This window comes from Coregonus lavaretus (genome assembly GCF_964263955.1).
Source record: "Coregonus lavaretus genome assembly, chromosome: 2".
Lineage (NCBI taxonomy): Eukaryota > Metazoa > Chordata > Actinopteri > Salmoniformes > Salmonidae > Coregonus > Coregonus lavaretus.
In genome coordinates, this window is record NC_139989.1 from 41149416 (window position 1) to 41173148 (window position 23733).

Consider the following 23733-nt stretch of genomic DNA (forward strand, 5'->3'; position numbering starts at 1 on the left):
ATGGGTTACCACCAGATATTGTAGCTTAAGGTTATCAAACCCCCAAAAATATATTAAAAGAATTAAACAAAAATCACTTAAAAATAACAACAGTAGGTATAATATTGACAGAGCACTCTGCCTAGGCTTCCCTCACGGCACCATGGCAACAAACTATGGGAAATAGAGTCTGATGGATCAGATTACAATATCTTGACAGACCCGACAACTTGGAGGAAAACATGCTGGGTCAAGGGTGGGAAAGTTTTGATTCTGACACTGTACAAGGCTTTGGATTGATTTATTCTCTGCATGATCCTGCGATTGCTGTCTTGATGAGCATTGAAACGTATTCTTGTTTAAAGAGAATTGAAAAGAGGTGTGTCAGTAGCAATATATTCTCTATTTTCTATGGTGAAGGCTGAAGCCTTCTCAAAGAATATATGAAAGAAAAATTATTTGAAGTATCGATCAAAACTCCCTCTAACAGGGAGTAAGAGTTACTTACAGGTCCACAAATCAATGATTATGCATTTTTTATGCTGCATTTGGTCTTTCCCTTTCGCCTCTGAGCAAGATAACAGTGTAGGATTACTGTATACTGAGGAAATGTATACTGAGGACAACACATAGGCTGATAATACAAAAATAATCTAGCCACATTTTTTAAATTTTGAGCAGATGTTACATTTTATGTAGATGTGAACCTCAATGTTTGCGAAGAAACCCAGATGAACGCAGTTTACGGCTGAGATGTTGGTTTATGACTTTTGTCTGGAGTACCAATGTGTTAGACAAGCAGAATTTGGGATAATGCAGTCAGGCAGCGGCATGGTGAGGATACACACACACACACACACACACACACACACACACACACACACACACACACACACACACACACACACACACACACACACACACACACACACACACACAGACAGACAGACACACAGACACACAGACATTCACACACTCACACACTCACACATTCACACACACAAACACACACACACATGCAAAATGAATGAATGCATTCTGCAGACAACAGGCTGGAAGCCGATCTGAACCCCGATATTACGAGGGACCTGATTTCATAGACCTCTGTTTCCAAGGGCTACAACGAAACTGTGTACTGTTGGGGGTACTCGAGGACCAGGGTTGGGAAACACTGTCATTGACCTTCCACAAATTGCTTTCTTTACTAAAGCCTTTTCATGATGCATCCAGGATACCAGTGGTGTTTTTAATTGATTTGACATTTCTCAAGCCGTGAGAAATTTGTGATATGCTGGAGTGCTGCACTTTGAACAGAGTATCCTGAACTGAGAGTGTTCTGAAAATTAGCGCAAGTCATCTTGAAAACAAGTAGTTGTCATATGCACAACTCAAAACACGTATTAAATGCAGCTGGTCGAATGAATATACATGAAAAGAACAAATAAAATCTTGACATTTTCATACTATTTGATTTAGGATTAATTCATAACAACACTATCAACAAGGCAGGTCCTACAGGCCCTAGTTTTGTCGCACCTTGACTACTGTCCAGTCGTGTGGTCAAGTGCCACAAAGAGGGACTTGGGAAAACGTAAATTGACTCAGAACAGGGCAGCAAGGCTGGCCCTTAAATATACACGGAGAGCTAACATTAATAATATTTTATTTTACTAGGCAAGTCAGACGGCCTACACCGGCCAAACCCGGACAACACTGGGCCAATTGTGTGCTGCCTTATGGGACTCCCAAACACGGCCGGTTGTGATACAGCCTGGAATCAAACCAGGGGGTCTGTAGTGACGCCTCAAGTACTGAGATGCAGTGCCTTAGAGTGCTGCGCCACTCAGGAGCATGTCAAGCTCTCATGGCTCAAAGTAGAGGAGAGATTGACTTCATTACTACTTGTTATTGTAAGAAGTATTGACATGCTGCATGCATACCCCACAAGACATGCCACCAGAGGTCTCTTTACAGTCCCCAAGTCCAGAACAGACTATGGGAGGTGCACAGTACTACATAGAGCCATGGCTACCTTAAACTCTTTTCCACATCAGGTAACTGATGGAAGCAGTAGAATCAGATTTAGAAAACAGATAAAAATACACCTTATGGAACAGAGGGGCCTGTGAAGAGATACACACACAGGCAAAGACACATGAATACACACTCTACACACACGTACACATGGATTTTGTGTTGTAGATATGTGGTAGTGGAGTAGTGACCTGAGGGCACACACTTAATGTGTTGTGAAAAGGGTTATAAAATGTGATGTCATGTAATATTTGTTATTGTATATAACTGCCTTAATGTTACTGGACCCCAGGAAGAGTAGCTGCTGCCTTGGCATACAAATACAACAATTAATGTTACAAGTCTCGGAAATGGGTAGGAAATGAATGAGCTGAGCTGAGTCACATTAAGACGTTTTAACAACAATTAACACAACCCCATGCAGTGGGAAAAGATACAGCAGAAAATAGCTCAAATGAATCTACTGTTACTATGGCCTAGTTAGAAAAGATGCTTGCTGCAATTAGTTTGACATATCCATTGTGTTATTGACTGGTTTAACCACATGGAAGTGGGCTCACAGTCTGCCTGTTTACATTGTGGTTTCATCAATGCTGTTTTTCACACGAGCACAGAACCTGACTGACATTTCTTCATTCCTTTATCCACTTTTCTATTGTCATATCCATGATACATTGAACACAGTTCATACACAGTTGACAGTTTTATTGACACCTATATGATGATTATCCTACCTACATCATTTGCAGGGCTCTGTTTAGCTGCCCAATACTTTAAGCAGAATATGTCATAAATAACAGGTACTGTAATTGTGCATTTTCTACACAGAGGAAATCCTGTATGTGCTGCTGTCTGTGGATTCCTCTGGGCCATGCATGACTAATTGATTGAGTCTAATTAGGCACACTGTTTCTGTTGGGTGGGAGCAAAGTGCACAGCTGCTCTTTATGTGTGCTTTAGTCGCCAGTGATTCTCAACACTGGATACAACCCCACACACAACAACAGCTAATGCATAACGGTGTGAATGTAGAATGGGAGTCCTGACACAGTCTAACGAAAAGCAATAATTTTTTTAACGGGAGCATATCTTTACTAAGATATATCTTCACCATGCTATCTTGATGGAGGCCATGTTGACATTTACTTTTAAAGGATGCATCGTGATTAAATAAAATATGAGTGTTTAGATTTGGTTACCATGGGGATTTCAGGCTCTGGACTGCTGTGCTGCAATTTAAAACATGTATAAATTAGTCAACAATACAAGGACTGCATGCAATAGAAAACATATTATCCCTCCCTCCCCTCCCTACATCTCTCTCTCTATGTTTCTCACACACTGTTCCCAGTCAATACAGGTTTCTCTGTCAGAACATTGCCTCCTTGGGTGTTGCATACATCCTTTACAGGTGAGATACGTCTCAAAAGGATATGATCCATTTATAGATCTATGACCCGGTAAAGTACGTAAGGCAGTGTGGTATTGTAAGGAAGGTAATGCATGAAAGGAGGTTAGACTGGCATTTACCTTCCACTAGCCTGGGACATTGGACAATAGTGACCTGACAGGGTGACATTCATTTCTTTTTGATGTACAGTCCAGTCCAGGTCTCCATACCAAGCACAGCATGTACAATGTGTTCAATGACTTACTGATATACAGTGGCTTGCGAAAGTATTCACCAACCCTTGGCATTTTTCCTATTTTGTTGCCTTACAACCTAAAATTAAAATTAAAATTGAGTTTGTATCATTTCATTTACACAACATGCCTACCACTTTGAAGATGCAAAATCTTTTTTATTGTGAAACAAACAAGAAATAAGACAAAAAAACAGAAAACTCAATACTTTGTAGAGCCACCTTTTCCAGCAATTACAGCTGCAAGTCTCTTGGGTTATGTCTCTATAAGCTTGGCACATCTAGCCACTGGGATTTTTGCCCATTCTTCAAGGCAAAACTGCTCCAGCTCCTTCAAGTTGGATGGGTTCCGCAGGTGTACAGCAATCTTTAAGTCATACCACAGATTCTCAATTGGATTGAGGTCTGGGCTTTGACTAGGCCATTCCAAGACATTTAAATGTTTGCCCTTAAACCACTCAAGTGTTGCTTTAGCAGTATGCTTGGGGTCATTGTCCTGCTGGAAGGTGAACCTCCGTCCCAGTCTCAAATCTCTGGAAGACTGAAACAGGTTTCCCTCAAGAATTTCCCTGTATTTAGTGCCATCCATCATTCCTTCAATTCTGACCAGTTTCCCAGTCCCTGCCGATGAAAAACATCCCCACAGCATGATGCTGCCACCACCATGCTTCTGGTGTTGGGGTGATGAGAGGTGTTGGGTTTGCGCCAGACATAGCGTTTTCCTTGATGGCCAAAAAGCTCAATTTTAGTCTCATCTGACTAGAGTACCTTCTTCCATATGTTTGGGGAGTCTCCCACATCCCTTTTGGCGAACACCAAACGTGTTTGCTTATTTCTTTCTTTAAGCAGTGGCTTTTTTTCTGGCCACTCTTCCGTAAAGCCCAGCTCTGTGGAGTGTACGGCTTAAAGTGGTCCTATGGACAGATACTCCAATCTCCGCTGTGGAGCTTTTCAGCTCCTTCAGGGTTATCTTTGGTCTCTTTGTTGCCTTTCTGATTAATGCCCTCCTTGCCTGGTCCGTGAGTTTTGGTGGGCGGTCCTCTCTTGGCAGGTTTGTTGTGGTGCCATATTCTTTCCATTTTTTTATAATGGATGTAATGGTGCTCCGTGGGATGTTCAAAGTTTTTTATAATTTTTTATAACCCAACCCTGATCTGTACTTCTCCACAACTTTGTCCCTGACCTGTTTGGAGAGCTCCTTGGTCTTCATGATGCCGCTTGTTGCAGACTTTGGGGCCTTTCAGAACAGGTGTACAGTGGGGAAAAAAAGTATTTAGTCAGCCACCAATTGTGCAAGTTCTCCCACTTAAAAAGATGAGAGAGGCCTGTAATTTTCATCATAGGTACACGTCAACTATGACGGACAAATTGAGAAAAGAAAATCCAGAAAATCACATTGTAGGAGCTTTAATGAATTTATTTGCAAATTATGGTGGAAAATAAGTATTTGGTCACCTACAAACAAGCAAGATTTCTGGCTCTCACAGACCTGTAACTTCTTCTTTAAGAGGCTCCTCTGTCCTCCACTCGTTACCTGTATTAATGGCACCCGTTTGAACTTGTTATCAGTATAAAAGACACCTGTCCACAACCTCAAACAGTCACACTCCAAACTCCACTATGGCCAAGACCAAAGAGCTGTCAAAGGACACCAGAAACAAAATTGTAGACCTGCACCAATCTGGGAAGACTGAATCTGCAATAGGTAAGCAGCTTGGTTTGAAGAAATCAACTGTGGGAGCAATTATTAGGAAATGGAAGACATACAAGACCACTGATAATCTCCCTCGATCTGGGGCTCCACGCAAGATCTCACCCCGTGGGGTCAAAATGATCACAAGAACGGTGAGCAAAAATCCCAGAACCACACGGGGGGACCTAGTGAATGACCTGCAGAGAGCTGGGACCAAAGTAACAAAGCCTACCATCAGTAACACACTACGCCGCCAGGGATTCAAATCCTGCAGTGCTAGACGTGTCCCCCTGCTTAAGCCAGTACATGTCCAGGCCCGTCTGAAGTTTGCTAGAGTGCATCCAGAAGAGGATTGGGAGAATGTCATATGGTCAGATGAAACCAAAATATAACTTTTTGGTAAAAACTAAACTCGTCGTGTTTGGAGGACAAAGAATGCTGAGTTGCATCCAAAGAACACCATACCTACTGTGAAGCATGGGAGTGAAAACATCATACTTTGGGGCTGTTTTTCTGCAAAGGAACCAGGACGACTGATCCGTGTAAAGGAAAGAATGAATGGGGCCATGTATCATTAGATTTTGAGTGAAAACCTCCTTCCATCAGCAAGGGCATTGAAGATGAAACGTGGCTGGGTCTTTCAGCATGACAATGATCCCAAACACACCGCCCGGGCAACGAAGGAGTGGCTTCGTAAGAAGCATTTCAAGGTCCTGGAGTCTCCAGATCTCAACCCCATAGAAAATCTTTGGAGGGAATTGAAAGTCCGTGTTGCCCAGCGACAGCCCCAAAACATCACTGCTCTAGAGGAGATCTGCATGGAGGAATGGGCCAAAATACCAGCAACAGTGTGTGAAAACCTTGTGAAGACTTACAGAAAACGTTTGACCTGTGTCATTGCCAACAAAGGGTATATAACAAAGTATTGAGAAACTTTTGTTATTGACCAAATACTTATTTTCCACCATAATTTGCAAATAAATTCATTAAAAATCCTACAATGTGTTTTTCTGGAGAAAAAAAATCTCATTTTGTCTGTCATAGTTGACGTGTACCTATGATGAAAATTACAGGCCTCTCTCATTTTTTTAAGTGGGAGAACTTGCACAATTGGTGGCTGACTAAATACTTTTTTTCCCCACTGTATGTTTTACCAAGACATGTAATGGAAAAAAAAATCCAGAAAATCACATTGTAGGATTTTTAATGAATTTATTGGCATATGATGGTGGAAAATAAGTATTTGGTCAATAACAAAAGTTTCTCAATACTTTGTTATATACCCTTTGTTGGCAATGACACAGGTCAAACGTTTTCTGTAAGTCTTCACAAGGTTTTCACACACTGTTGCTGGTATTTTGGCCCATTCCTCCATGCAGATCTCCTCTAGAGCAGTGATGTTTTGGGGCTGTCGCTGGGCAACACAGACTTTCAACTCCCTCCAAAGATTTTCTATGGGGTTGAGATCTGGACACTGGCTAGGCCATTCCAGGACCTTGAAATGCTTCTTACGAAGCCACTCCTTCGTTGCCCGGGCGGTGTGTTTGGGATCATTGTCATGCTGAAAGACCCAGCCACGTTTCATCTTCAATGCCCTTGCTGATGGAAGGTTTTCACTCAAAATCTCACAATACATGGCCCCATTCATTCTTTCCTTTACACGGATCAGTCGTCCTGGTCCCTTTGCAGAAAAACAGCCCCAAAGCATGATGTTTCCACCCCCATGCTTCACAGTAGGTATGGTGTTCTTTGGATGCAACTCAGCATTCTTTGTCCTCCAAACACGACGAGTTGAGTTTTTACCAAAAAGTTATATTTTGGTTTCATCTGACCATATGACATTCTCCCAATCCTCTTCTGGATCATCCAAATGCACTCTAGCAAACTTCAGACGGGCCTGGACATGTACTGGCTTAAGTAGGGGGACACGTCTGGCACTGCAGGATTTGAGTCCCTGGCGGCGTAGTGTGTTACTGATGGTAGGCTTTGTTACTTTGGTCCCAGCTCTCTGCAGGTCATTCACTAGGTCCCCCTGTGTGGTTTTGGGATTTTTGCTCACCGTTCTTGTGATTATTTTGACCCCACGGGGTGAGATCTTGCGTGGAGCCCCAGATCGAGGGAGATTATCAGTGGTCTTGTATGTCTTCCATTTCCTAATAATTGCTCCTACAGTTGATTTCTTCAAACCAAGCTGCTTACTTATTGCAGATTCAGCCTTCCCAGCCTGGTGCAGGTCTACAATTTTGTTTCTGGTGTCCTTTGACAGCTCTTTGGTCTTGGCCATAGTGGAGTTTGGAGTGTGACTGTTTGAGGTTGTGGACAGGTGTCTTTTATACTGATAACAAGTTCAAACAGGTGCCATTAATACAGGTAACGAGTGGAGGACAGAGGAGCCTCTTAAAGAAGAAGTTACAGGTCTGTGAGAGCCAGAAATCTTGCTTGTTTGTAGGTGACCAAATACTTATATTCCACCATAATTTGCAAATAAATTCATTAAAAATCCTACAATGTGATTTTCTGGAGAAAAAAAAGTCTGTCATAGTTGACGTGTACCTATGATGAAAATTACAGGCCTCTCTCATCTTTTTAAGTGGGAGAACTTTCACAATTGATGGCTGACTAAATACTTTTTTCCCCCACTGTATACTGAGATCATGTGACAGATCATGTGACACTTAGATTGCACACAGGTGGACTTTATTTAAATAATTATGTGACTTCTGAAGGTAATTGGTTGCACCAGATCTTATTTAGGGTCTTCATAGCAAAGGGGGTGAATACATATGCAGCACCACTTTTCCGTTATTTTTTTCATTTCACTTCACCAATTTGGACTATTTTGTGTATGTTCATCACATGAAATCCAAATAAAAATCCATCTAAATTACAGGTTGTAATGCAACAAAATAGGAAAAACGCCAAGGGGGATGAACACTTTTGCAAGGCACTGTATTTGTATATGGTCACCAGCCTAGCCAACGTTTCAGTGTGGCCTTTCTTTAGGTACACTAAGTGCATGTCAGTGCATGTTCATGCTTTTTGCTTTAAGCAGGTGCACCCTGCTGTTTCAGAGACTTTTGTGCATGTGTCAAGACAATGAAGAACATTGTGGTCTGACAAAACGCAGTAGACTTACTGTAGTACATGTTAAAGAACCGAGATGCTGGAAAAGGACATAACACCATCATACAAAGAGAGTCATCAACAGGGATGGTGTGAAGAGAGGTCAGACAGGAAGTACACAGCGTCTCCATCAGAAGAGAGAAGAAAAGCACACGTCTGATCACTACAGAACAACCTTGAATTGACGTTCGGTGGCTAGATTCTATTGCAAAAGGGAATGGAGGGCAAAGTTGTAGCAAAAACAACTTGGATATATATTTATATATGTCTTGGACTGTGGCACCCACTAACGAAGGCCTGTTTCTTTTGATTTGGTCTGGCTAGTTTTAGACACTGCTTGAGAACACACTAATGATCTTACTTTTTCAATTAAGCTGCTTGCTTCTCTAAACGGAGCCCAACATTGTGTTCCAGAATTAATTACAAGTCAATATGAGCTGGGGGCCTGTTGGGATGAAACAGCAGGGGCCTCAGGGTACTGCTATTGGATTGGAAAGAAGTGAGCGAGAACACAATTAACCAACACAGTGTGCTAGTGGCAGTGTTTCTAACACTTGTCTGGAACTAGGACAAGCCTCAAACTAGGGATTGGAAGACAAAGGAAGCTATTTCTGAGCAGTAACAGTAGCTAATGTGCAGATATATGAAGAGCTCTTTATATGGAGTCATTACTTGATGCATAATCACCCACACGGCAAAGAGACTTCAAGAGAGTGTCATTGAAGGTTAATGGAGAACGTCCTACAAATGTTCTTATCATCAATTTTGATCTTAGAAACCCTGTCATTTCTGAGAACACTTGTTTTAAGTGTAACGTTGCTTCTGCTTTATACAAATGTCAAGTATTTCCACAAACCATCTTAACTTAATAACATTTATTCACATGCAAACCATCTTCAAAAATACTTGAATCTGTCTCTTATCACAACATTGTCCCTTCGTAAGTCTGCATCAAAGTGAATCAGTCAATTCTATCATTCATTACACATCTATAACAGCTTTAAATGTAATCACTCACGTCTGACTTGTGTCTGTATATGCAGCTATTTCTGATGTATTTTTATTTTTATTTTATGTAGCTTGTAATGGGCCAATTTAACCTCTAAAAGTCTAAGCTGTTGGGGTACTACGCTAACATATGGAATTGTTTTAAGATGGTCATACCATGGTTCATTTAGCTATTTGATTTGGAATTTTAGGACCCCTTAAGGTATCCCCACCAAAGAATATACTATAGCCCATAGAAACGCATTGAATGCCACAATCATAAATGGCAAAAAATACAATAAAAAATAAATCATAAGGAATAAGGTTTTGAAGTGTCTGTCCTATATCTAGGAGATATAAGAAAGCTATGGAAATATTGTACGTTAAAAAAATAACATATTTAACCCCATATTTTAACCCCCTATAAAACTACCTCAATACTACCATTCATTTGTATGGGTTACCTTCAGACTAGTCTCGTGACACCTGTGGGGGTTGTAGTTTGTCGGGGAAACCGTACAGACATTTTTCGTGATGTCTCATGGTCTGACAAACACCGCAGATGCGGAAGGCAGACATAGGCAGATGCAGTGGATTGAGAGGCAGCCCACGCAAACTGATATCTCCAGCTTAAACTGACGGATTTTGATGGGGATTTTTTTATGTTGTTACTTAGATTGACGCACGGTCAATAGACTCAATGATTTTTAACTGCAACATCTTCCTTTGTAATTAGACTTGATAAACACTACAAACTCTTTCCAAACTCATGAAAAAGGAAAGCTGTTCTAATACAATCCACAACAAGAGTCAATCAAGAGTTTGATTCTGATTCTCAAAATGTGATTCTGTAGCAATGTTCCAATTAATTATCTCAATCTTGAAGTCTGAACCGTTATTCAGACAACACCCACACTCTCCAAAATTCTCCACCAGAACCATATATCAAAGGATTTGTCTGCAGCTGCTGTCATCTCAGCCGGGTGTGAGAATCTACTCCTTACACTAGGAAATGTTTCTCATACTCTGCTTGACGTAGACTGCAATTGTTTACAGTACTAATTTTAGGTATTTAGGTGTCATATTTTAGAGCCAATTTTCGAAGAGGTTCCCGGTAGTCAAGCAGTAGAACACTTGAGGTGCAGATACGGTACAGGTGAGAACCAGCCCACTTCAAGCACTGCTCACATTGTCAGCGGGTCAAGACTGCCATCTTCAGTTGAGGCTGTGCCATTAAACACTGCAGATTTTGTGTAAAAAGGGAAAGGGGTATACTTAGTCAGTTGTACATAGTAAAGTATACTTAAATAGGAATTTGTACATATTTCATAAAGTGTTGTTAGTTTATAAATCAGTAGTAAACAGTTAACACATTTTAATGACTACAAGTAATGCATAAGTTCAGGTTTATTACATGTATTTATTGTTCAAGTACCTTTAAATGATAACCATACAACTCAGCACAAAGAAGCAGGTCCAGGGTATTGAATATCTCCTAATTGAATTGCTGGTTGAAGACACGTACATTTGTACATATTTACATAGAAAAGTTGTATCCAAAGTGAGATGTGACATAGGAAACACTTGAACAGAACATCCTTTGTAAGACGCTAAATAAAAACATAAAGCTAGGCCCTGGTAATACTTGAGAATCACATAGCGGATGTCATGAGGACGACAATAAAGGCACTCTGTGATCGTTGTTATATACATTTCATTGATCATAAGTGGGGGAAGTTCACGTTGGGGCTTTCACAGTAAGAATCACTGCCCTCCATTGGTAATACATACAAACAGTGACCATCTAATCATCGAATGAAAATTATAACAGAGAGACAAATTATACATTGTAGTGTGACAGATGATGATTGAGTACCAATATTGTCAAAGATCATGGAGTAAATACCTCTCATTTTAAAAACGTAAAATATGGTTATTCAAATCTTTAACGGGAGCAATAAAGGGTTGTCCAATACATATGTTAACTTTATACAGATTCTTTCAAAAATATCCATCTAAATAAATACAAAAACAGCATCTCAGAAAAGGATATCTTTGTCTTATATGTGGTGTTTATACAGCACAACACCCAGCAATACAGCACTCTGATTAAAAGGTCTGTATCTACTTGTCCTTACCATCCTAATCACAAACACAATGGTTAGCACATTCCACCTTGCACTGACCCCAGCACAATTCCCTAGAACAGGGCTCTCCAACCCTGTTCCTGGACAGCTACCGTCCTGCAGGTTTTCCCTCCAACGCTAATCTAGCGCACCTGATTCTAATAATTAGCTGGTTGATGAGCTGAATCAGGTTAGTTATAGCTGGGCTTGGAGCGAAAACCTACAGGAGGCTAGCTCTCCAGAAACAGAGTTGGAGAGCCCTGCCCTAGAACATTATGTGCAAGATAATTCCACTTTAACACAAGGAGAATAATCAAGAGTAACCATGTGAATGAGGGTAAATAAACAGAGAAAGGGGGACAACGCATGTATCAAACTTCTACTGTTCTCTTTGGTGTATTGTGACCATTCAAAAAGAAGATCATTTCATACTAAAGTTATTTCTAGAGACAATTTCTACCAGGCACCAAATTTAGCTCTATTGAGCTATGAAAGGCTACAAGTCATTATTCAGCTGTATTTGTGATACATTAACTAGGTAAACATATATTATGTCCTTTCATTGTCCAGTGGCCAGAGTGAAACCATGGGGTCAGAAGCCTTTCTGTATGCATGCACGCACACACCAATTAGATGATCAATGCTCTATTGAACTCAGTAGTTACTTAGTGACACACTTCCGCATACAGACCCTTTCTCTACACAGACACCCATGTATGAACCTTCAGGAGACTTCTACTATGGACTCTGATCTTAAATGCCTACAAAAGCTCTAGACTGTAAATAGAATGTGAATTTGAAACGTCAGTAGTATGTACTCAACTGGTTGTGATTATCTCTGATCAAATATGTTATTTTCTGCGCTGATATGCTACAATAAAGACATAACTGTAGCAAAATCGAAAAAGTTATTGAACATAGTGGATTGGCAGATGTCTGCAGGTATGGGTATAATAATGTATTTAATGTGCATACATACGTACACTCCGGGGAAGGTTAAGAGACCTCAGAGTACAGTACATAGTACACAGATTGAGCTACTGCTGGGGAGTCCCTTTTCTAACTGAAAAACACAAAAGGCGGAATCAGTTAAGGGCATACTCAAGAAGGCTTTCATTTTGCTCCACTGACACTAACGCATAATACAGTGATAAGTGCAACACGACAACTCAATGCCACTTAACTTTAGAGGACTGGCAAGGTTGAGTGTTACTGTAAAAAGCACTTGGTAGAACATGGGGTTGTATAATAGTTCCTACAATACTTGAAAAACAGCCCCATCAAAACACTTGGATCTCGTCGAACTGGAACAGTGCCACTGCTTTAATAGGATTAAAACGTTAGCTTTTTAAAATATTTAAATAGATAATATAAAACTTTATCGTTATGTTTTAAACAGACAATCTGTACACATCTGGTACCAACACATATAAAAATGACAAGCTTGGTTACATTAGAAAGGATACCTTCTGATACGTCATATCAAAAATAATATGCTGCTTTAGTAAGCAGATTCATAGTATTTTTCTTCTAGTCAAATTGTACAATGCTACATTACATTACACTCAGTTAGAAAGACACTGAAGGAGAGAATGTCTTTGCTTTTTTAGTCCAATGCTTTCCTACTCTGTCTGCACAATGCAGTGGCACTGAGCAGATATGAAAGCCTTGGAGTCATGAGTGTCTCCCACAGTGTCCACTATGCAGTCTTCTCCTCCTTTTCTTCTCCTTTCATCCGTTCCCTCCTGTAGTGACTTACTCCGTACCTTTTCTCCCCTGCCAATCTTCCCTCTAATCAAACACGTTCTCTCTGTCTCTCTCAAGCGAACAGCTCATCCATCAATAGCTCCATCGCAGGCTGACTTTGTGAACATCTCCTTCCTCTCCACCTCCATGTCAATCAATCTTTTCCACTTTCCCAATGATCTTCTCCTCAAAGATGGGCAGGATTGCATCATCTTCGCGTACCTCTTCGAACACCACCCCACAGTCAAACTCATCGCTTACCTTCTTGAAATAATACCTAGAGTCGGTTGGATAGAGAACAGTTGGTTGTTAGTTCAAGTCCATTGAAAAAGCTTTATTTATTACGCACCAAATTTACATAATACGAAAAATGTGGTTCATCATTTTACATGACCATAAACACAACAAAAACATGATATTCAATTTCAAGGACTTCAGAGTTTAATAGATTAAAACATTTTATAACATCATCCTGTAAATCTACTTTCCTGTGCCTCATCAAGTAGAGTAGTGACCTCACCTGTAGCTTCCTTTCTTAGTCAGCAGCTCTTTAAACTGGCCCAGCATGACCATGCGACCTTTGACCGACGTCCTGTACGGGATGGGCTCCCCACAGAAGTAGTAGGCCACTGTAATGTTCTCACACGCAGGCTTCTTCGTCGCTTTATGTCTGCAAACAAACAAGCAAGAAGCTCATTAAATGGGTCAAGTCAAGGCTTCCTTTCATCTTTTGCATGAGATAACCTCAGCAGAACTCCAACTGCAAGCTCTGATCATTTGACAGAGTAAGAGTGGGAAAGACAATTCAGACATCCAGAGGTATAATTTCCTCTCAGTCAGAATCTGATGTAAGAAAACTAGATCAAGTCACTCATACTCCTTCTTTACAACTTATACAAATGTTGGTTGTGAACACCACCAGAGTTGTAATGCAGCAAATTACTGTTTAGGTGGCTAAGCATAAATCAACCAGGGGGCTGTGGGACCCTTAATGGGGCCTTAGTTTGATTTCCAGAGGTCCGCCAAAAAGGAGATAACCAATAAAGGCTAAATATGTTTGACACACAAATTCAAAGAATCAGTTTCATGATTTGAATATTTAATGAGCCACTTGTAATGTGTGACTTCACAGCATTGGGTTTCCTCTAAAATGCTATCAAATTGAGCACTCCTGGTATTGGTAATATTGCCCTAAGAAGCTTGTCATGGGAAAGTATTCATTTATCAATCAGAGTTCATGGAGGTAATGTTGTTCCAGCAAGGAAATGCTCAGTCTACATGGGATTGTGAGGAGGTGTTACGCCCTAATGCTACCAGCAGGGAGAAGGTTACTACAGTAAGTAGTGTTCCAAATGCATGCCCCCGGGCCTGATGTTGGGTTTGATGGTGTGGGGTGAGGTGGGGTGGTAGAGGCCCAGTGATAGGATGGGGTGGTAGAGGCCCAGGGGCTTTGCCAGGATAGCCAGGCTTTCATTTGGTCCTTACTGCAGCTATCCTGTCCCCTTACATCTCTAAACTGTCCATCTGAGGAAGAAGCCACAGGACATCAAACAGACTGCAGCTTCACACAGAGAACATCAAAGCTCTGCTCTCTGTTCTCGCCCCACACAGCTTACAGTACACCTCTCCCTAGCTGCTGCCTCCTGCCACCTCCCCCCCTGTCCTCCAGTTCCATCTTCCCCATCTCTCTCCACTTAATATCATTCTAATTACTCATCCCCTCTGCTTACCAGTGTGAAGCTAGAGGTATGATCATTCTCACTGTCATCCACTGTCTTAGCCCTCACCCTGCAGCTATGGATTACTGTCTGACTCTAAGAAATGGCTGAAGAGGTGAGACTGATTATTCTAATCCCTGCCATACACAAGCAAATCAAATATGAATTTACATTTCAAAAAACTAAACTACACACAGATGCTATTGTATAGGAAACTACTACTAGATTATGGGGATACAAGTATTAGTGCCAGTAATCAAACATGATTGATTACTCATAGAAGGCAGACATACAGTATATGCCTCTACTAATCTCTATGGAGTCTAGGCCTCTGTTTGGCTGTGCAGATACAGGTACAGAGCAGTCGGGTCTGGATGCTGCTGGTGATAGACATGGGAGGTGGTGGTGAGGTGGGGTGCTGCTGTGACCAATGGGATGGGGGTTGGGATGGGGGCCGAGGTGGGGTGGGTGTTAAGGGCTACTGGGGTAAACCAGACTGGACGTACTCGGACTCGGAGAGCTCCGTGTCGGAGACGGCAGGCACCACGCTGAGCGGTGGGAACAGGGCGGGCCTGACAGCAGCACGCCCCCGCTGGATCACTTCCATCACATACCTAAAGGACCCAACAACCCTGGGAGTTAGACACTGACCGGCCACAGGGCCATACCAACCAGGATACACACACCAGTGATCATGCACAGATGTTCAATGAAGAAGGAAAAAAAGGGTCAGTGCATCACGCTACTCAAAAGAGGGTTTGATCAAAAGTTAAGAATGTTTAATTCTTTAGAAGTCTTCTGAGACCCTGTCATGCTTCAGCTCACCCCAACATTTGCTGTTTTAGCACCAACATTACTTTTCGATAACAACGTTATTGTTTTTTCCTGTAGTATCAAAAGGATGAGTTTGGTGATTCAGTCACATGGCTGCCACCATCACTATAACAATACAATGGATGGATAGACATGACATGAAGAACCATGCTTTGACAGAGACATCTCCCTTCCTCCCCAGGAAAAGCCGACTCACCTCTGCTTGGTCTGTAAGGTCCCAGTCTTCTTCTTCTCCTCCTCCAGTCTCCTCCTAGCCTCCTCCAGCTGAGTGAGTGGGTTGGGGGCCGGGTTGGGGGGCATGGTGGGGTCCTGGATGAAGGGGTGCGAGGGCTGCACATTGTTCCGCAGCTGGGCACTGACCCAAGGATGCACTGCCCCAGGACGCTCCACAGAGCTGGGCCGCGACACCTCGTGGCTCGACGGGGTCTTCTTGGACCCTGTGGTGCTCCTGAGAGACAGAGACAAAATCATTGTCATTGTTTTACCCAAATGTACACAAACCATCATAATACGGATCAGAGTTAATTAAATTGACTTGCATTGGTCATACGTTACTGATTCCCTAAGTGGGAAAGACGGCTAGCGGTCACCCATAAGCTGCAACTCACCCGTAGGGGCTCTTCTTGTTGCGGACTGCCTCTCCCTCCATCATCCACTGGAGGATCTTCTGGTTCCTCTCTACATCCTCTGGAGGCACGGGCACCTCAATGGTTCGCACCTCCTCACCCTTCTTAAACGGCCTCTTCGATAGCGTGCTACCTTTGCTACTACAGGAATTGAATGAAAAAAGGACAACTACGTTAATGGCAAGTAAAACAAAAAAGATCTGAGACATTTAAAAAAATTGAAGAACGAAAAACATAATTCAAAGAGACATGAAGAGGCTGTGTGTTTTTGTGCATACCTGTATCCCATAGGGTCCATCGGGCTGGGGCCCATGCCGTCAGCATAGTTGCGAGACTTGGACCCGTAGTGGTGCTGCTCCATCCCCCAGGGGAAGTTACCATTGACCCTGATGGTCGCATCAGCCTCCACCTGCTCTTTGGGCTTCCCTCCGGCAGGGTGGTGGATGTGGTGCATGTGTTTGTGGTGGTATTGGTGGCTGGCAGCCTCCCCCTTGGGCCCCAGCCGAGCTGGGTGTTTGCCCGGGCCTGTGGGCAGTGGCATCCCAGGTCCGGGCACCTTGCCACCTGCAGGGAAGCCGTCGGGTGAGCGGGATTTGGGGGAGTGGCGGCCGGTGCCCGGGGACTGGCAGCCGGGGGTCTTCATGACTCGCTGGACGTGGTCATCCAGGATGCTCTCGGGGTTCTCCTCGTGGGCATCAGGTCGCAGCACCAAGCCGTTGTAGCCGATGTCAGAGTAGCGGGGGTTGTTGTAGTGCTGTGGGTGGGCACCAGGGGGCAGTCTGTGACTGGAGAACGAGGTGGCTGTGGAGATGTCTGCATCATCACCCTCTTCCTCCTTTCAGAAAGAAAAATAAATTATAATTAAACATACTGAAAATGGTTTCTACCCTACTCAACAGCAATACTACAAGTTGACATATCACATCAGTATATAATATACAAATATATCCTACACATTAATTTGTGCTGTACATTGAGACAAATCTCAATTACAACCTACATGTATGAGCTTTAGTGTCTGGTCCTTTCCCAAAGAAAGAAAGGGGGTCCCAACTCACCACATTGCGAAAGAACAACTGCTAAAGTCATTTCAAAAGGCAAAGGCTATTTTTTCCAATCAGTCACACCAGCAGATGGCACAATTCCACAAAACCATGTGTTAACACGTGCCGCGGCATTATCACTGCTCTGCTGCAGAGGGAATGTTCTTCCTCTGTGATGCAAAGCTATTTCACTCTACATCAGTCAGCCAGCATAATCTTAGCTCTCAATAGACCCTTGATTTTTACTACAATTAAATAGCTCTATATATTTCAAAGCTACAATCCTGCTATGTTCTAGTTCCTAGACAAAGGTGCAGTCAGCCACAGTAACTAACTGTATGACATGGAGCAACTGTGCATACCATTGTGCCCTTATTTCACCAGGTCTGTCTCTGCAACTAACTGAATGGCTAAGGATGTGTGGACCCAGTCGTCCATTCCTCTAACTAAATGACATCAGCCCCCATTGGCTCCTCACCACCTCACCCTTCCCACACACCTTTGATGGCATTTCAACATGGGAATCATTTGCAAATAACAGTGGGCAATTGATGTGGTGGAGGCTTTGATGCTCACTCCAGGTAGCGGATTCCTGGGCGGGAGCTAAGGACTTTCTGATGAGGGTCTGGCTGGCGCATGCAGATATTGGCCTGGCTCTCGGTCTCTGGCTCAGAGCAGCTGTGCAGGCCATTGCTCTGCACTCTGTTACCCTGTTCGCGCCAAAATGAAGCCAGATCCAGACCTGCTGAGCCCATCCTGCTGAAAGGCATCTACTAATGAATGTGATGTACTTAGTCTCTCTCGCTCACTCTCACCTCAGGGAATTGGAACGTACTGCTGCCATTGAACATGTAAATTATACATTAGGTGGGCCAATATTCAGAGCTTTGAAAAGTAAAGAGAAAAATGCCTATTAAGTTATTTATCTCTCAGTGGCACCAATGCATTGATCCTAAAGGTTCGGTATTATGTAGAGGAGAGATGAAGAAGACAAATGATTTCATCAGTCAACAGCACCATAATAGCACAGGCTATCCTGCAATATTGACTTGTTCCTTTCAGAGACTACTGAAGGAGTATGCCTAGACCGGATGTGACCTCTCCACCAATCAACATTGGATTTTAGGCCACATTCAGTGAGATCAGGGTGTAAGTCTGTGGATGAAAACAAGGTAAGAGAGGAGAGGAATTGGGGAGGGGGGGGGGGGGTTGAACTACCTTATATTTGATTACGGTAAGAATATCAGTTAATAGAGTCACTATTTGTCACTCCCCTGCTTGCCTCCAGCCCTTAATAAAGAGAAACCTACCGTTCCATGATGGAGGTTCCTCTTATGGAGGGGCCAAACTACATAAAATATCTGCCTTGAGACTTAAGACCTGGCTCTGTGTACTGAAAGAGATTCCATTTGCGGTGAGCACAGGCATTTCTTCACACTCCAACTGACTTCAAACAAAGTCAATACAGTGCGCCAGGCTCACAAGTGGCTCAGGCTGTCTGCAGGTGTTCCATCTGATGCCAGAGAGAAAGGGATCCAGGATACAGTGGGATGGATCCCTGATAGGCCAGAGCTAGACTTCTATAAATGATTCAGAATGGCATAATGTCTGTTTCCCTTTTAATGAATCAACCCAGTCCTTTCCCTCATTACTCAAACAATGGAGATATTACAGTGTACCTTCTGATAGACAGTCAGACAAACAGTGATCAGCTATATAGAACATGGTAAGTGGTTGTTAAGAGGATGGTGGGGACATATAGAGTAGCATAGTGCCCCACCAGGGAGAGGGATCGTACAGACAGCAGGGTGGTATTTCTGTAGACAACAACGTACCAATCTGACCCTCTTCAGCCGCTCCTCCAGTTTCTCCTGGGCCTCCCTCTCCCTCAGCACCCCCTCCAGCCTGCTGATCAGATCCGCCGCAAACTTCTCCGGCTCCACGTGAATGTCCTTTGGTATCCGGTTTGTGCGCTACAGAGGGAAACAAATCATTTCCAGTTAATTTCAATTGTACCAGTAGTCATTAGTTGATAACATTGTTGACGTATTCTCTTCAAGGTAAAACCAGTGGTCACTATGCTGTTCACTTCTGATGATAGAACAGAAGGGAGAAAGTGGTATAGAAGAGGAGAAAAGACTGATCAAATAAGTCTATAGTTTATCAGGGAAAAGCTATCAGGGGACATGTAATGGAAATGAAGGTGCCAAAACAATAACCTCAACCAAAGTCAAGAAGACTATTGCCTAGTAGCTACTGTAGTATCTACAAGGTCTGGTTTGACATGGTTTAAGACTTAGAATAGTCTGATGTAGGCTGCTCTGCATAACGCATGCTGTAAGCCGCAGGCATTCATCTCAACAATGAAAAGTTTCAACATAGGGTACTTCCAAAGTTGAAGAAAATGTATAGGATAGTCAGTCAAATATCAGCTATAAACAACTTTCTGTTGGTCAGTGACTTTATAATAGCCATTAAAAAAAACATAGAAATCAATCTCCAGATTGACCCATCGCAGCGTGACACCATGCCCCACTACATGGGGCTGACAGCATCTGAGCTACAGGCCACGTCTGGAAACTCACTGGTACACCACAGACCAGACTTAAATCACTAAAAGGTGATTGTCCGTTCAAAATAATCCCCATCATTGCATGTTCGTTTAATTACAGGCAGCAGAGTGAAGTACATTTTTATCAAAGCGAGATGCTGGCTATAATCAGCTCTTAGCTGGTATTCCCAACACAACTCAAGCCTGTAAGGTGCATTGTTGTAGTAATCTAGCAAAGAGAGATTAAAGTACATTCTGGGGGATAGGCTAAATATTGTAGAGGGTTTGTTTTACTCAGGGACCCACCAAAGCACACAGGATATGTCCACATGCTGATTACAAAGCAGGAGATTTCTCCAGCCCTGATGATATTTTTTCTTTGAATTCGGTTTCAGTTGGATTCATATTCATTTTACCCAACACAGGCAAAGCTTTACATACAAAAAGTCCTGAGTAGCTTTATGGCCTTTAGAAGATCTGGCTGTAGAAATTACTACACTATTGTGGCTATTACCCTCTATTAGTGAAGATTGTACACTGAGTGTACAAAACATTAGGAACACCGTCCTAATATTGAGTTGCGCCCCCTTTTGCCCTCAGAAAAGCCTCAATTTGTCAGGGTATGGACTACAAGGTGTCAAAGAGTTCCACAGGGATGCTGGCCCATGTTGACGCCAATGCTTCCCACAGTTGTGTCAAGTTGGCTGAATGTCCTTTGGGTGGTGGACCATTCTTGATACACAGAGGAAACTGTTGAGCGTGAAAAACCCAGCAGTGTTGCAGTTCTTGACACAAACCAGTGCACCTGGCACCTACTACCATACCCCGTTCAAAAGCAATTAAATATTTTGTCTTGCCCAGTCACCCTCTGATGGCACATATACACAAACAACATAACCTCTCCTCCCCTTCATCTACACAGATTGAAGTGGATTTAACAAGTGACATCAATAAGGGATGATAGCTTTCACCTGGATTCACCTGGTCAGTCTCTGTCATGGAAAGAGCAGGTGTTTCCTTGACTTTCTCCACATTTTGTTATGTTACAGGCTTATTCTAAAATGGATTAAATTGTTTTTAGAATTTTTTTCAAATGTACACTACCGGTCTAAAGTTTTAGAACACCTACTCATTCAAGAGTTTTTCTTTATTTTCCCTATTTTCTACATTGTAGAATAATAGTGAAGACATCAAAACGATGAAATAACACATATGGAATCATGTAGTAACCAAAAAAGTGTTAAACAAATCTAAATATATTTGATAGTTGAGATTATTCAAATAGCCACCCTTTGCACACTCTTGGCATTCTCTCAACCAGCTTCACCTGGAATTGTTTTCCAACTGTCTTGAAGGAGTTCCCACATATGCTGAGCACTTGTTGGCTGCTTTTCCTTCACTCCGCGGTCCGACTCATCCCAAACCTTCTCAATTGAGTTGAGGTCGGGGGATTGTGGAGGCCAGGTCATCTGATGCAGCACTCCATCACTCTCCTTCTTGGTAAAATAGCCCTTACACAGCCTGGAGGTGTGTTGGGTCATTGTCCTGTTGAAAAACGAAATGATAGTCCCACTAAGTGCAAACCAGATGGGATGGCGAATCGCAGCAGAATGCTGTGGTAGCCATGCTGGTTAAGTGTGCCTTGAATTCTAAATAAATCACAGACAGTGTCACCAGCAAAGCACCCCCACACCATAACACCTCCTCCATGCTTTACGGTGGGAAATACACATGCGGAGATCATCCGTTCACCCACACCGTGTCTCACAAAGACACGGCGGTTGGAGCCAAAAATCTCAAATTTGGACTCCAGACCAAAGGACAAATTTCCACCGGTCTAATGTCCATTGCTTGTTTTTCTGGGCACAAGCAAGTCTCTTCTTCTTATTTGTGTCCTTTAGTAATGGTTTCTTTGCAGCAATTCGATCATGAAGGCCTGATTCACACAGTCTCCTCTGCAAAGCTGATGTTGAGATGTGTCTGTTACTTGAACTCTGTGAAGCATTTATTTGGGTTTCAATTTCTGAGGCTGGTAACTCTAATTAACTTATCCTCTGCAGCAGAGGTAACTCTGGGGCTTCCATTCTTTTGTCGGTCCTCATGAGCGCCAGTTTCATCATAGCGCTTGATGGTTTTTGCGACTGCACTTGAAGAAACTTTCAAAGTTCTTGACATTTTCCGGATTGACTGACCTTCATGTCTTAAAGTAATGATGGACTATCGTTTCTCTTTGCTTATTTGAGCTGTTCTTGCCATAATATGGACTTGGTCTTTTACCAAATAGTGCTATCTTCTGTATACCTTGTCACAACACAACTGATTGGCTCAAACACATTAAGAAGGAAATAAATTCCACAAATTCACTTTTAAGAAGGCACACCTGTTAATTGAAATGCATTCCAGGTGACTACCTCATGAAGCTGGTTGAGAGAATGCCAAGATTGTGCAAAGCTGTCATCAAGGCAAAGGGTGGCTATTTGAAGAAAATATATTTGATTTGTTTAACACTTTTTTGGTTACTACATGATTCCATTTGTGTTGTTTCATCGTTTTGATTTCTTCACTATTATTCTACAATGTAGAAAATAGTAAAAATAAAGAAAAATCCTTGAATGAGTAGGTTTTCTACAACTTTTGACCGGTAGTGTATACAAAAAAACAACATCTGAAATATAACATTTACATAAGTATTCAGACCCTTTACTCAGTCCTTTGTTGAAGTACCATTGGTAGCGATTACAGCCTCGTGTCTTCTTGGGTACGACGCTACAAGCTTGGCACACCTGTATTTGTGGAGTTTCTCCCATTCTTCTCTCCAGATCCTCTCAAGCTCTGTCAGGTTGGATGGGGAGCGTCGCTGCACAGCTATTTTCAGGTCTCTCCAGAGATGTTCGATCGGGTTCAAGAGACTCCTGCGTTGTCTTGGCTGTGTGCTTAGGGTCGTTGTCCTGTTGGAAGGCGAACCTTCGCCCCAGTCTGAGGTCCTGAGCGCTCTGGAGCAGGTTTTCATCAAGGATCTCTCTGTACTTTGCTCCGTTCATCTTTCCCTCGATCCTGACTAGTTTCCCAGTCCCTGCTGCTGACAAACAACCCCACAGCATGATGCTGCCACCACCATGCTTCACCGTAGGGATGGTGCCAGGATTCCTCCAGACGTGACGATTGCCATTCAGGCCAAAAGTTCAATCTTGGTTTCATCAGACCAGAGAATCTTATTTCTCATGGTCTGAGTCCTTTAGGTGCCTTTTGGCAAACTCCAAGCGGGCTGTCATGTGCCTTTTACTGAGGAGTGGCTTCCATCTGGCCACTCTACCTTAAAGGCCTGATTGGTGGAGTGCTGCAGAGATGGTGGTCTCAAGGATGATCAATGGAAACAGGATGCACCTGAGCTAAATTTCGAGTCTCATAGCAAAGGGTCTGAATACTTACATAAATAAGGCATTTCTGTTTTTGATTTTTTATAAATATGCAAATAATAATAATAATAATAATAATAATAATGTATTTGCTTTGTCATTATGGGGTATTGTGTGTAGCTTGATAAGGAAACATTTTTATTTGATCCATTTTAGAATAAGCCTGTAACGTAACAAAATGTGGAAAAAGTCAAGGTGTCTGAATACTTTTCAA

At 42.4% G+C, this 23733-nt stretch overlaps 1 protein-coding gene across 3 annotated transcripts in view; it reads right to left on the minus strand.

Moving 5' to 3' along the window:
* Positions 1 to 10865: 10865 nt before the first annotated feature.
* Positions 10866 to 23733, minus strand: part of LOC311147747 (axin-1-like) — a 54285-nt gene continuing 41417 nt past the window's right edge. For all 3 annotated transcript variants that reach the window (XM_084184519.1, XM_084184518.1, XM_084184520.1), the window contains 6 exons: positions 19388 to 19525; positions 16788 to 17344; positions 16492 to 16650; positions 16080 to 16331; positions 13852 to 14001; positions 10866 to 13608 (listed from right to left, as the gene is read on the minus strand). In XM_084184519.1, the coding sequence (XP_084040645.1) occupies positions 13482 to 13608; positions 13852 to 14001; positions 16080 to 16331; positions 16492 to 16650; positions 16788 to 17344; positions 19388 to 19525 (1383 nt within the window). In that variant the 3' untranslated portion in view covers positions 10866 to 13481. The remainder of the gene's footprint in view (positions 13609 to 13851; positions 14002 to 16079; positions 16332 to 16491; positions 16651 to 16787; positions 17345 to 19387; positions 19526 to 23733) is intronic.